The sequence below is a fragment of the Maniola jurtina genome, chromosome 28 (genome assembly GCF_905333055.1).
Source record: "Maniola jurtina chromosome 28, ilManJurt1.1, whole genome shotgun sequence".
NCBI lineage: Eukaryota > Metazoa > Arthropoda > Insecta > Lepidoptera > Nymphalidae > Maniola > Maniola jurtina.
In genome coordinates this window covers 4151833-4165180 of record NC_060056.1, presented here as the reverse complement: position 1 = coordinate 4165180, position 13348 = coordinate 4151833, and the positions used below count along the sequence as shown (strand labels likewise).

The following is a 13348-nucleotide window of genomic DNA, read 5'->3' as shown; positions in this document are numbered from 1 at the left end:
TTAAATCGTTTAAAATGGTTAGCAAACTTATAACTAGCATCGAATGTGGATTTCACGAATTTTGGAAGGCTCTAGGCTCTATTAAATGATTACAAAGAAATAATTTATTTTTCACATAGGCATCCCCATTTGTCCCTATATTTATTTAAACGTCGAGGAGTAAGTATTCCATTCCTGTAAGGTACTATCAAGTATTCTGTGATGCATAGAGAGAGTAACTGAGATTTTAGGGTAACATTCATATACAAAAAAAAAACCCACAGACTTACATCAAAATCTTAAGCTAAACTAAAAATTATCCAAAAAATCATAACCTCTTGTGTATCCGATCCAGATGTGTGAGCAGAGACTGCTTAGCTTTGAACTTTAGAGGGCAATGATCACAATCGTACGTCACATTTTTGAATGTATGTTTATTAGTCATATGTTTCAGCAGTCTATCCTTAGTTGTGAACTTTTTCTGGCATTTCAAACACGCGTTTTCAGCTAGCAACTGCTTCAGTTTCATGTGACGACGTAAACAGTACCGAGATTTAAATGTTATAGCACACGATTCACATTTTGACTTACTGCTTTTCTGATGGTGAGTTTGACAGTGTAAATCCAGGGTAGCCTTCTTGGAGAACACAATTTGACACTCATTACACTCGAAAGTAGCCTCTTTCTGTTGAGTTTGATGGTTAGTGGTCATGTGACGGAAGAATTGGCTGTTCTGAGTGAATTTCACACGACAGTACTGGCAGGTGTAAATAAAACTTTTGTCTTCCTGCTTTGGCAATTCCTCCTTCTTTCTGTTAGCTGGACGGGTGATGCGAATCCTTGGACCGGTTCTAGTGGGTTTTTTATTCATAACTGAGTCGTTTTTAGCAAGAAAAATATTAATGCATTGTGTTGAACATCAAAATTCTACACGTATGCAACTGATGGTTTTCCAATTGTATTCCAATTGTGAATTTAACTGTATGGATGCACTCGATCGTTGTGTTTGCGGGTAATTTAGTAATTAATCGCTTAATTTGATAAATTTTTGTATGATTTACGAATTTTTAGAAACGTTAATTGCAGCTTGAAATTATAGGAAAATGTCAAAGTTGTCAAACTCAAAAGTTAAAAAATCAAAATGTAAAGGCATTTGACATGACGTTCAGAAAGCGATGGTTTATGGTTTGATTTAACTATTACTTATGGTAACTTTGAATGTAGTTACAACAAAACTAAAATAAATAAACTAAAATCTAAAATTCTAATGTTTTGTTGTGTTTTTGGGCTTTCTTTGAATATTTTTCATAGAATTGGAGTTTACCTGTGGAAATGATTTTATTAATTTTATATAAAATGGAAGGACATTAGTTATATTTTGATACTATAATAAGGTAGGGATTGGAAAATACCGTTCAATTCATAAAATTTCGCCGAACAGGTGTCCTAATACCACAATACGATGAATAATAACGTTATCTATTACTTAAAAATTACTTAACACTACATTTTTAGTTCAGTAATCGCTGATTTTTATCAGATTTACAGAGATCACGTACAAGTTACGAAAAAACAGTCAAACTAACACGTTCCGATATCAAATGATATATAATTCAAATAACTCTTTAGAAAACCATTGAAATAAGGCTCAATATTATATAAAATCAATTAATTAGACTGTATCGTTATATTTGTTTCACCTGTCGATATAAAAGACCGTTTAAAAAATAAAATTTATAGTTTTAAAAATCGTACGAGGAATGGGTACATCCTGTCAAATATTCGTATTTACCGCCATTTTCGGCGCCATCTTTGTCGAGGCGGTTTCGTTTGAAAACACGCAAATAGTTCATACAACAGAGGGTAAAATTGAGGGTAGTTTGGCGGAAAACGGTCTTTATTATGAATATCTCGGTATTCGGTACGGCATTCCAGTTAAATTTAGAGTGAGTATATTTTCATATTAACTACTTAGGTAATATTTTTCTTTCCATAATTATATAAATGTTCGCTCAATAATAATTTGATTCTTGTGATTTTAAACAGTCATCGTTTGAAGGCAGCGTTGAGTACCTATATTAATTCTATTTTTACAGTTAATAGGTCCATGACAGTGAACGACAAAGCATAGAAATATATTCTGTACACTCCAACAACTCTATTATAGCGTAACAAAATCTCTATCGTGAGTGTAAGATACTCTACCGCACGCGTCTTCAATTCGATTGAAGCTCCGTCTGTCTTTAAATTGTCACTTTGAGCCCACTGGCTCAAAGTGACAATTTAAAGACATTATACCATACAGAATGACTGTCTTATAACATACAGAATGAATCAAAACAGACGTGAGTTTATGGCCCCTATTTTCAAATTACAACTGTTAGGAAGCGCCTTCTATGCTATGTCGTTCACTCATTTTATCTACTCGTACCTTATAACTAAGAATTCAGTTAAAAATTTGTAACGTAGCGGGCTAGCTCAGGTGAGTCCTGCCTTGCCTCGCTACGTACATGGAGGAGCAGGGGTCGAACCTACCTCCCGTCAGTTGTCCCTAGCCGGGTTGAGGGAAGGTAAATTAAACACGGACGGTATACACTAACGCCCTTCGGCGTTTATTGGATTCTTACAGTGTTAAATCTTAAACCTAGGTACCTATCCTACACGGGTTCTAATTATCCTAACAACACTCGGCCGCCGGCGGCCGGCAGACTACGCACTACGGAGGGAAACGCGAGGGGGGAGCGGGGATATCGGCGGAGCTGACGAGACGGCTCGTCAACACCTCCTGTCTCGTTCGCTGGTATCACCACCCGCCAGTCGTAAGCGTCTAACCACGTTCCGACTTTGGCGGCGAGCGGCGCTCCCAGTCGAACTGCCGGCTCGGTGGCCGGCGCGGCGTATTTATTAGCGAACGGCAGGAGGCGGTCGGAGTGGGGCGAAGCGTCGCAGGCCGCGTCGATTGACCGTCCTCGTAGAATGTTCGCGAAGTTTCGCTGATGCCTACGAGCGTCCGGTCACGTAGGCCACGGTGACTCATCCAAGATGCGCTGGCGACTGCCTCGTTATATCCCCCTCCCCCGTCGGAGGATTTTTACCTGTAAAAATCACAGAGTTAGGTATCTTGTTACTTTCAGTGGCTGTACGGCCGGTTCGGTACTTAGGTATGATCTCATTATACCATACGATACGATTACGATATTCATTATACCTTACGATACGATTCTGATACGACTTTGGTCCATTTTAGGAATGGAATTTTTTCATATCTTTTACGTGTGCCGTACATATTTTCCCGCCTTCGAGGCATTTTAGTAAAAATATTACGGGTGACTTTTGTTCTATGACCTTATATGGTCCTGAGAACTTCGGTGCTAATTTGGCGCAAAACTGTTTGCTAGCGTTTGATAACGGGTAGTCTCTTTTCAAAACTAGTTCGTTTATACTCGGTTTCCATTCGCGTCGATACTTGTCGTAATGGTTTTTTTGTTGACTTGATGCGGTGTCTTGGTTATTTCTGACTATTTGATAGATTTCTTCTAGTTTTTGTTTTTCTTTTAACGCGGGAGTTGGGAATTGATTTTCGTCGTGTATGTTTCTTAATTCCCTGCCGAATAACAAGAATGCTGGGGTGTATTTTGTCGATTCTTGGATCGATGTATTTAGTGCGAAATTGAATTCGGTTAAATATTCATCCCATTTCTTGTGGTTTTTTTCTATAAACGCTGCTATCATGGTTTCGAGTGTTCTATTCACTCTCTCGGTCGGGTTACACTGTGGTGTGTACGGAGCTGTCAGTTTTTGTTCTATTCCATATTTTCGTAGTGTATCTTTAAACTGCTTGCTTATAAATATTTTTGCGTTATCACTTAGTAGTGTTTTTATTCCCCCATATCTGATCACGATGCACTCCTTAAGAGCATTTACTACTGTGTTCGCGGTTGCGGTTCTTAAGGGTTTTATTTCTGACCATTTGGTGAACTTGTCGTGAAAAACGATGATCCACTGGTACCCTTTCGAGGATCGTGGGAGCGGTCCGATCAAGTCGGTTGTGACCACTTGCCACGGTTCTTCCGCATTTTTAATGTGCATTAGGCCAGGTTTTTTTTCTTGTGAACTTTTGTGTTTTTGACACGTTTCACACCGGTTTACGTATTTTGCCACATCTCTGAAGATACCTGGCCAATAATAACGCGAAGCAATTTTATTGAATGTTTTTGATGTACCTAAATGGCCCGCGTTCGGTTCGTCGTGATTTTGACGTAATATTTTTTCCTTATCTGCGTTAGTTACGCATAATTTCCATTCGGTTGCCGGGTCCAATTCTCCTCCGTAACGTGGGTTAATTATCCTTCTGTACAATTTTCCTTCGCGTATGCAGTAGTCGGTTTCTGATTCCGGATTCTTAGTTACGCTATCGTATTTTTTTGTGTACCAGTCTTTTTTCTCCACTGTTGTGGTGTATACCGGGTTTCTTGATAGTTCGTCCGCTATCACATTTTGTTTTCCTGGTCTGTATACTATGTCGAAACTGTATTGTTGTAGTTCTAATGCCCATCTCGCTAGCCTACCAGATGGGTTTTTTAAGGTGTTTAGCCATTTGAGAGCTTGATGGTCGGTTATTATGGTAAAGTGGTATCCTTCTAAGAACGGTCTCATCTTTCTTATTCCCCATACTACCGCAAGGCATTCCTTCTCCGTGGTTGAGTATCTTGTTTCTGGAGGTTGTAGTGTTCGACTTGCGTACATTACTACCTTTTGCTGTCCGTCCTCCTCCTGCATTAAGACGGCTCCGAGGCCTGTGTCGCTTGCATCTGTTTGGAGTACGAATGGTTTCGAGAAGTCGGCTCTGGTTAAGATGGGGTCTTCTATGAGTAATTTTTTTATTTTTTCGAAGCATTCTTGTTGTTCTTTTCCCCAGTTGAATTTTTCGTCTTTCCTTAGAAGTTTTACCAATGGTGACGTAAGTTCTGCGTAGTTGGGAATGAATTTTCTATACCACGATGTCATTCCTATAAACCGCCTTATGTCCTTTATGCTCTCCGGTGCCCTGAGTTGCTTTATCGCCTGTATTTTCCCTTCATCCATCTTCAGACCTTCCTTTGTTATCACGTGACCTAGGTATTCTACTTGGTGTTGGCAAAACTCACATTTTTCTTTGTTTATTCTGAGACCTGCGTCGGTGATTCGTTTAAATATTTCTTTTAAGTGCTTTATGTGTTCGTCAAATGTTTTGCTGCAGACTATTATGTCGTCTAGATATACGTAGGCGTTTGGTTCTAATTCTGGGCCTATCACTCTATCTAATAATCTCTGAAATGTTGCACCACTTGAATGTAGTCCGAATGGCATAACTCTGAATTGGAATAGTCCTCTTCCTGGTACCGTGAACGCCGTTATTGGTTTGCTTGTCTCGTCTAGTGGGACGTTCCAGTAGCCATTCTTTAGGTCGAATTTTGAAAAATATTTTCCTTTACTTAGCTTTTCTAGTGTGTCGTCTATTTGGGGTATCGGGTAGGCGTCTTTTTCGGTAATTTCGTTTATTCTTCTGAAGTCTATGCAAAATCGGTATTGGCCATTATCCTTTTTGGCCATCACTATTGGTGAGCTATACGGGCTGCTTGATCTCTCGATGATTCCATCTGCCAACATTTGATTTACGTGTTCGTTAATTTTTTCTTGCATTTTCGGATTTCTCGGGTAGTATTTTTGCTTTACTGGTTCTTTATGTTTTAGCTTTATTACGTGTTTTACCCAGGTATTTCCTTTTGGGCTTCTTTCAGCTTTTTCGAACTCTTCTTTCAGAACGGTCTGTAGTATGGTTTTTTGTTCGGTGGTAAGGGTGTTTGTCTTGTTCCCTTTTGCTTCCGGGTTTATTGTCTCTGTGTGCTCACATGTCGCCTGTTTCCAGTCTATTGTAAGTCCTATTCGTGTAAGCAGGTCCATCCCCATTATCATTACTGTTGTTGATGGGAGATAGATGACTTGGTGCGTTAGGACTCTTCCGTTTAATTCTAACTCAATGTTTACGGCTGTATCTGTCGTTACCTTGGACCCGTCTGCTAATTTTATTGTTGTTTCTTTCCTTACTGTTCCTTTATTGTGTTTTCTTACGTGTTCCATGATTTCCTTGTTGATGTAGGTATTTGTTGACCCTGTATCTACTAACGCGTTGAACGGTTTTCCGTGTATTTTTATCTTGGTAAAGATCCTCTTGTCCTTTCCCACTTGTATGTTTGTTGTATATGCTTGTTTAACTCTGTTCGTTTTGCCTGTTTCTTTACAGCAGTTCTTCGTCAATTTTCCTAGAAGACCGCATCTGCTGCAGAATATGACCTGTTTATTCCGACATTCCTGGGCTTTGTGGTTTTTCTTCCCACATTTCCAGCAGCAGGTATTCGGATCGTAATCTTGGTTGACCAGTTTTCCGTTCTTTTTATGGTCTTCTGGTTTCGGGTTTTCTGACGTTTTATCGTTTTGTTCTGTTCGGGTTTCTCTGTGTTGATAATTTGTCCTTGTGTACCTTTCTTTGTATCGGTCTGTGTTTATCTTTTCGTAGTCCCTTGCTAGCTGAATAAGTTCCGTAATTGTATCAAAGTCTCTTCTCTTTATATAGTATTGGTAATTAGACTTCATATTGTCGTATATTCTTTCTAGTTGTTGTTCCGGTGTAAGCTTTCCGTATCTTCTCATGAGCGTTTGTATATCGGTCAAATATTGTACGAAGTTTTCCCAAGGTCGTTGTCGTCTATTTATGATTGTTTCTAAAAGATTTTTCTCATAATTCCTCGGGTAATAATATAGTTTAAAGTTTTCTGTGAAATCTTCCCAGGTTTTCCAATACTGGTTGTTGTTTCTGTACCATAGTGATGCTTTTCCGTTAAGACATCTGGGTATTAGATGTATTATTTTGTCTTTATTGACCTTTAACGTATCTGCTAGTTCCTCTATTCTTTCCAGAAATTCGGCGGCGTCCCCTGTTGTATCGTAATGGATCTTCCAGCGGGATATGGCCTTATCTAATTCTTTCATTTCCTCTTCGTTCCCCATTGTGCAGTCTTTGAACGTTTCTTTGTCGGTTTTGATTATCTGTGATAATTGCTTACGCAATTCGTCGACTGTACTCGTGGGTGTAACCGGTATATTTCTATTTTCTAGTTCTTCGATTAATTTTTGTTTATTTAGTGCGTATATCCAGGCCGTGGGCATTATCTTCTTTTACTACTATGGTTTACTTATTTCTATCTTGTTTAAGAATTTCTATATTAAGCAATCTGGTTTATGTTAACTAAATGACGGGTTATTATTTTATCTTCTACGGTAACGGACAGAACGGTACCGGTAACGATCACTTTCGATACCGGTGACAACGGTAAAATATGACTATAATTACAGAGAATGACGGTTAACTCGTTTATTTCTTAATCTTTCTTTTGAACGGTAACGGATTATTATATCGTACGGATGAAATGGTAACGGATTATTATATGAAACGGTAACGGTAACGGATTATTTTTAGTTTGTATCTATCTCTCAAAGGATGAGTGGACGGTACTCCATCTATCTATATTTTATATCTTATGTATCTCCTCTTTTAGACTTTATACTTTATATTTTATCGGTAACGGAATATTATGACTATATATATCGATAATTTTTTCCCCCTCGTTTTATTAATTCGGTCGGATGCTTATCCTCAGATTTATCTTCTCGGGACCCCCGAGCCGACTAATCCTGGATAAGCATATAACTCGCGCCTTTAATTGTCGGATTTCTAGGTTTTCACTATTATATTTCGGTCGGATACTCACACTTACAGTCGAACTCGAACTGTAGGTACGAGTCAACTTTTTGCAAGAGTTTATATCCGTTAACGCGTTTTTTTGATTTTTCTTATTTTCCCCCTTGTGTGTCTGTGTTGTGTGGTATTTTGTTACGATGTGGAGCTGATCTTGGATTTATCTTCTCGGAACCCCCGAGCCAACTAATCCTGGATAAGCATCCAATTCTCGCGATTCTATTCTTGTGAGTTTTTATTGAGTTTCGCGGTCGAATATTCACCCTTACAGTCGAACTCGAACTGTACGGGCCGACTTTGTGCAAGGGTTTATATTCGTTAATGCTTTCAAATCACTCGAATTTAAATAAAAGTGTTACCTGTGTGTTTTCCCTGTCTCCTCTCGGATCGGATGCCACTGCGATGTAGCAGGGCGTATCTTTAATCTTTACGGAATATTATTCGGAAACGGATACGACCGGGTCTATGCGACGCGCGTGAATCCCGGACGGTCGGGTGGGTTTTTCGGATGGGCGCCAATGTAACGTAGCGGGCTAGCTCAGGTGAGTCCTGCCTTGCCTCGCTACGTACATGGAGGAGCAGGGGTCGAACCTACCTCCCGTCAGTTGTCCCTAGCCGGGTTGAGGGAAGGTAAATTAAACACGGACGGTATACACTAACGCCCTTCGGCGTTTATTGGATTCTTACAGTGTTAAATCTTAAACCTAGGTACCTATCCTACACGGGTTCTAATTATCCTAACAACACTCGGCCGCCGGCGGCCGGCAGACTACGCACTACGGAGGGAAACGCGAGGGGGGAGCGGGGATATCGGCGGAGCTGACGAGACGGCTCGTCAACACCTCCTGTCTCGTTCGCTGGTATCACCACCCGCCAGTCGTAAGCGTCTAACCACGTTCCGACTTTGGCGGCGAGCGGCGCTCCCAGTCGAACTGCCGGCTCGGTGGCCGGCGCGGCGTATTTATTAGCGAACGGCAGGAGGCGGTCGGAGTGGGGCGAAGCGTCGCAGGCCGCGTCGATTGACCGTCCTCGTAGAATGTTCGCGAAGTTTCGCTGATGCCTACGAGCGTCCGGTCACGTAGGCCACGGTGACTCATCCAAGATGCGCTGGCGACTGCCTCGTTATAAATTATCCAATCTCTTTTAATTTCCAGGCACCATTACCACCACCAAAATTTTCTGGGGTCTACAAAGCAGATAGCCGTGACGTCATTTGTCCCCAATTCCCAACCCACGATCCTTTAGCTGCCCCTAGCGACAATGAAGACTGCCTCATCCTCAACGTTTACGTTCCCTCCTTCCTCAACACCACTTTCCCTGTCATGGTCTTCCTCCACGGAGGAGACTTCGGCATCGGTTCTAGCTCTTCAAACTTCTATGGACCTGAATATCTCCTGAGTCATGGAGTAATAGTTGTCTCTGTCAACTACAGGTTAAACATCTATGGTTTCCTAAATCTAGGCATCCCTGAAGCACCAGGAAACGCTGGACTTAAAGATATTAGAGCAGCATTAAGATGGATTAAAGAAAACATAGAAAACTTTAATGGAGATCCAGATAATATAACCGTTTTTGGCCAAGGAAGCGGAGGCTTAGCAGCTATCTATCTAACTCTAACAGATACAACAAAGGGTTTATTTAATAGAGTTATATCGGAAAGTGGGACGCCATTCACTCCACAAGCTTTCGATCCAAAACCAATAACCACAGCGAGCCAATTAGCCAAATCTTTAGGCTTTAATACCAAAAAAGTTGACAAACTCCTCGAAATTTACACAAACACACCAATAAACAAGGTGGAAGAAGCTATTAGCAAACAAATGAATGCAAAATCATATTTCCTACCATCAGTCGAAGAAGTTTTTGAAGATGAAGAAGCATTTTTGATAGATACCCCTTTTAATATACTAGCAACCGGTACAAAACACAAATGTTTCAATCCTGTACCAGTTATAATCGGTATTAATACTGTAGAAGGTTTAACTAGTACATTAGACTATTATACAATTACTAGTCAAATGGATAGGATCAAGAATGAAGACTTTTCAGTGTTAGATCAAAGGAGTTTAATAATTCCTGATGATGAAAAAGAGGAATTCCGGACTATAATTAGAGATACTTATTTCACAAATATAACTTCTGACGAAGCATTGGTTGGTGGGATTATAAATTTAAATACAGATTTCTCATATGTAGGACCGATGTCATTATTTTCAGAACTTTACACTAATAGTACTGATATGCCATTATACGAATATATATTTAGTTATATAGGTAACAGAAATCTTGGGAGATTATTAACGAATAGCAGTTTGCCTGCCACAGCCAATAGGGATGAGCTGTACTACGTTTTTGAATTGGAAAGGATGCCTTTGCCGATAGATGAGAACGATGCAAGGATCATCACTTTTATGACTATGATGTGGACCAATTTCGCTAAGTTTGGGTAAGTTTAAATTATGTGTAGGTAATTGTGTTTTTATATTTTACTAGTTGACGCCCGCGACTTCGTCCGCGTGGATTTAGGTTTTTCGAAATCCCGTGGGAACTCTTTGATTTTCCGGGATAAAAAGTAGCCTATGTGCTTAATCCAGGATATTATCTAACTATCTCCATTCTGAATTTCAGCCAAATCCGTCCAGTGGTTTTTGCGTGAAGGAGTAACAAACATACACACACACACACACACACACACACACACACACACACACACACACACACACACACACACACACACACACACACACACACATACAAACTTTCGCCTTTATAATATTATTAGTGTGATAGTATCAAGTGTGATACTCTTTCACGTCACAATAACTGAACCGATTTTACCGAGAGTGGTAATAGTTTATACCCTGAATTTACACAAACATTAGCTACATTTATCCCGAATAACCGGCCAAAAGCGAGTCGGACTCGCGCACCGAGTGTTCCGTATTCGGGTATTTTTTCGACATTTTAGACGATAAATGAAAAACGTAGTTATACGTAAAAATAAATCTGTTTTAGAATATACAAGTAAAGCCCTTTTATATGATACCCCACTATAGACTATAACTTCTTTAAAATATATGACTCTCGTGACTTTGAAAAATTATGCGGAACTCTTTGATTTTTAGGGTTTCGTACCTCAAAAGAAAAAAAGGAACCCATAAAGGATCACTTCATTGTGTCTCTGTCTGTCTGCCTGTTAAGAAAACCTACAGTACCTACTTCCCGTTGACCTAGAATCATGAAATTAGGCAGGTAGGTAGGTCCAGCATTAAAAGAAAAATTCCAAAAACCGTGAATTTTTGATAACATCACAAAAAAATATTTCAAAGTTAGATAACTATACCAAGTGCGGTATCATATGAAAGGGCTTTACTTGTATATTCTAAAACAGATTTTTATTTATTTTTTACTTTTTTATCGTTTGCAGATCACCAACCCCGGACCCCAGCAATGGCGAATGGCTGCCGTATCCCCACCACCTGGAAATAAACCTGGAACCGCAATACGTAGCCCCCTTAACACCAGATAGAGCCTACTTCTGGAGGCATTTCTATTACAAATATGGCGCTGACATTCCCAAGGAATAAACTATGATAATATATTTTTTACGAAATCAACCAGCATGACCAGCAGTTTAACGTTCTTCTTGGACTTTTACTATATCCACGAAGAGAAGTTAGTATAGCGGGCTATCTTTGATCTGTAATCATAATTCCTACATTTACAAAATATGACAAAGACAACAACTCAGTGGGCGTTAACCATTTTGAATCACCAACCAATCACAAACGGAAACCTACGTTTTCGAATTTCGAATGTTTTTGAAAATATATTTTTGAATCGAATTTCGAATGCGTTTTGACAAAGTTTTTAAATTGAATTTCGAATGCGTTTTGAAAAAGTTTTTTTTTTTTTTTTTCTCTCTCTCGTCTGGCTTTGCAAAGATTAGCCAATGTCAAGTTTGTAGTTATTTGTAAGTGTAACAAGTTAATTAAACTATACAAGTATGGACCCCATCTGTGCCGGCGCTCGCCGACATACGCACGGCACTCCCTTAGAGCGCTTACCAGTCAGTTTTAACAAAAAAACACTCCAAAAAGGCAGAGCACGCCCGCCAGCTAACACCAACACAGACGAAGTCCTTTGAAAAAGTTTTTGAATTGAATTTCGTAAGTTTTTTGAAGACATTTTTAAATTGAATTTCGAATATTTTTTGAAAACATGTTTGCGATTGGTTGACCACTCTAAATGGTTTATGCCCACTGAGTTACGGATTATTACGTAACAGTTTACAATACAACGTAGGGTAGGTACCACAGAAATCCAAATAAATACTTTATATAGCTATGGTAGGTACTAGGTAGTAGGTACGCTGTGGATATGATAATAATATCCTGACGAGCAATTTTAATCAGGCGTTATGTAAAAAAATATTTAGTTTTGTAATAATTTATTTGTTCATAATTATAGTTACTTACTTTTAAATCTAAATTTCTTGTTTTATTTATTTTCAAAATCTAAATCCTAAATCCACGTAGGACCTTAAATGTTGCAACAAAAAGTTTCACCATACCTAAATGCTTATATAGTAGGTATGCTTGATAATGATGTCTCGTACTTTCTTTTTAACCCCCGACCCAAAAAGAGGGGTGTTATAAGTTTGATGCGTGTATCTGTGCATCTGTCTGCTGTGGCAACGTAGCTCCTAAACCAATGAACCGATTTCAATTTAGTGTTTTTTGTTTGAAATGTGGCTTGATCGAGAGTGTTCTTAGCTATACCTAATTCAACAAAATCGGTTTAGCCATTTGAAAGTTATCAGTTCTTTTCTAGTTACCTTCACTTGTCGGGGGTGTAATAAATTTTTAATTTAAGGGACATGAGACGGGCCTGCCCACGAAATTCAAATTTAATTTGGTTTTTCGCAATTTGTAAACTAATACATGCATACATGTTGTAAATTTTTAATTTACACTTGTGTTATATTCGCTAAAGAAAACACCAAATTAATTTCTAACAATTTTATTAAAAAATCTATGGGATATTAAAATAGGTATGTACTTTAAGACTAATTTTAAGTAGGTAACATTTCTTGAATAAATAATTTCTAACATGTAGATTCTACTTAACTTATTTGTGCGTGAAATATAAGTTTCTTTCGACACTAATACAATTATCAATAATTAATCAATAATTTCCTCATAAAAACTGTGACTAATTAATAATTAATAAAAATCAATAAAAATTTGAAACTAGGTGATGATCACTTAGTTTCAAATTTTTATTGAATCATCATCAAATCACTATTAAAAAATATAATTTTAGGTAAGTGAATAAAAAAATATGATACAATACCGACAAATTGTAATTTTAAAGAATAATACATGATATATACTTAATTTATTCATAAAAATCATATAAATAGATATATTTTACGGTCGATACAATAATAGTATGACTTTCATTAATTTAATTTAATTTTTCTAGCGAGGTTAATTCGTTCATCATAGTTTCGTTAAATCAATATTAATTATATCACATATCTATGATTATATCTAACAATAAAAACTACAT

General features: G+C 38.4%; 2 protein-coding genes across 2 annotated transcripts; one reads left to right on the top strand and one right to left on the bottom strand.

Moving 5' to 3' along the window:
* Window positions 1–1181, bottom strand: LOC123879590 (PR domain zinc finger protein 5-like). The gene has a single exon (XM_045927387.1). It carries the CDS (start codon window positions 848–850, stop codon window positions 308–310), a length of 543 nt encoding a protein of 180 aa, XP_045783343.1. The 5' UTR covers window positions 851–1181; the 3' UTR covers window positions 1–307.
* A 528-nt stretch (window positions 1182–1709) lies between these two features.
* Window positions 1710–11419, top strand: LOC123879563 (juvenile hormone esterase-like). The gene is made up of 3 exons (XM_045927339.1): window positions 1710–1925; window positions 8929–10220; window positions 11202–11419. The coding sequence occupies exons 1-3, from the start codon at window positions 1740–1742 to the stop codon at window positions 11359–11361; spliced, it is 1638 nt and encodes a 545-aa protein (XP_045783295.1). The 5' UTR covers window positions 1710–1739; the 3' UTR covers window positions 11362–11419.
* The last annotated feature ends 1929 nt before the right edge of the window (window positions 11420–13348 follow it).

Excerpts from the sequence above, each read along its gene's own strand:
- LOC123879590 (XM_045927387.1), bottom strand. The coding sequence starts at position 850 with ATGAATAAAAAACCCACTAGAACCGGTCCAAGGATTCGCATCACCCGT.
- LOC123879563 (XM_045927339.1), top strand. The coding sequence starts at position 1,740 with ATGGGTACATCCTGTCAAATATTCGTATTTACCGCCATTTTCGGCGCC. Across the intron at positions 1,926-8,928 it reads GCATTCCAGTTAAATTTAGA|GCACCATTACCACCACCAAA; the intron begins GTGAGTATATTT and ends TTTAATTTCCAG. Across the intron at positions 10,221-11,201 it reads ACCAATTTCGCTAAGTTTGG|ATCACCAACCCCGGACCCCA; the intron begins GTAAGTTTAAAT and ends TATCGTTTGCAG.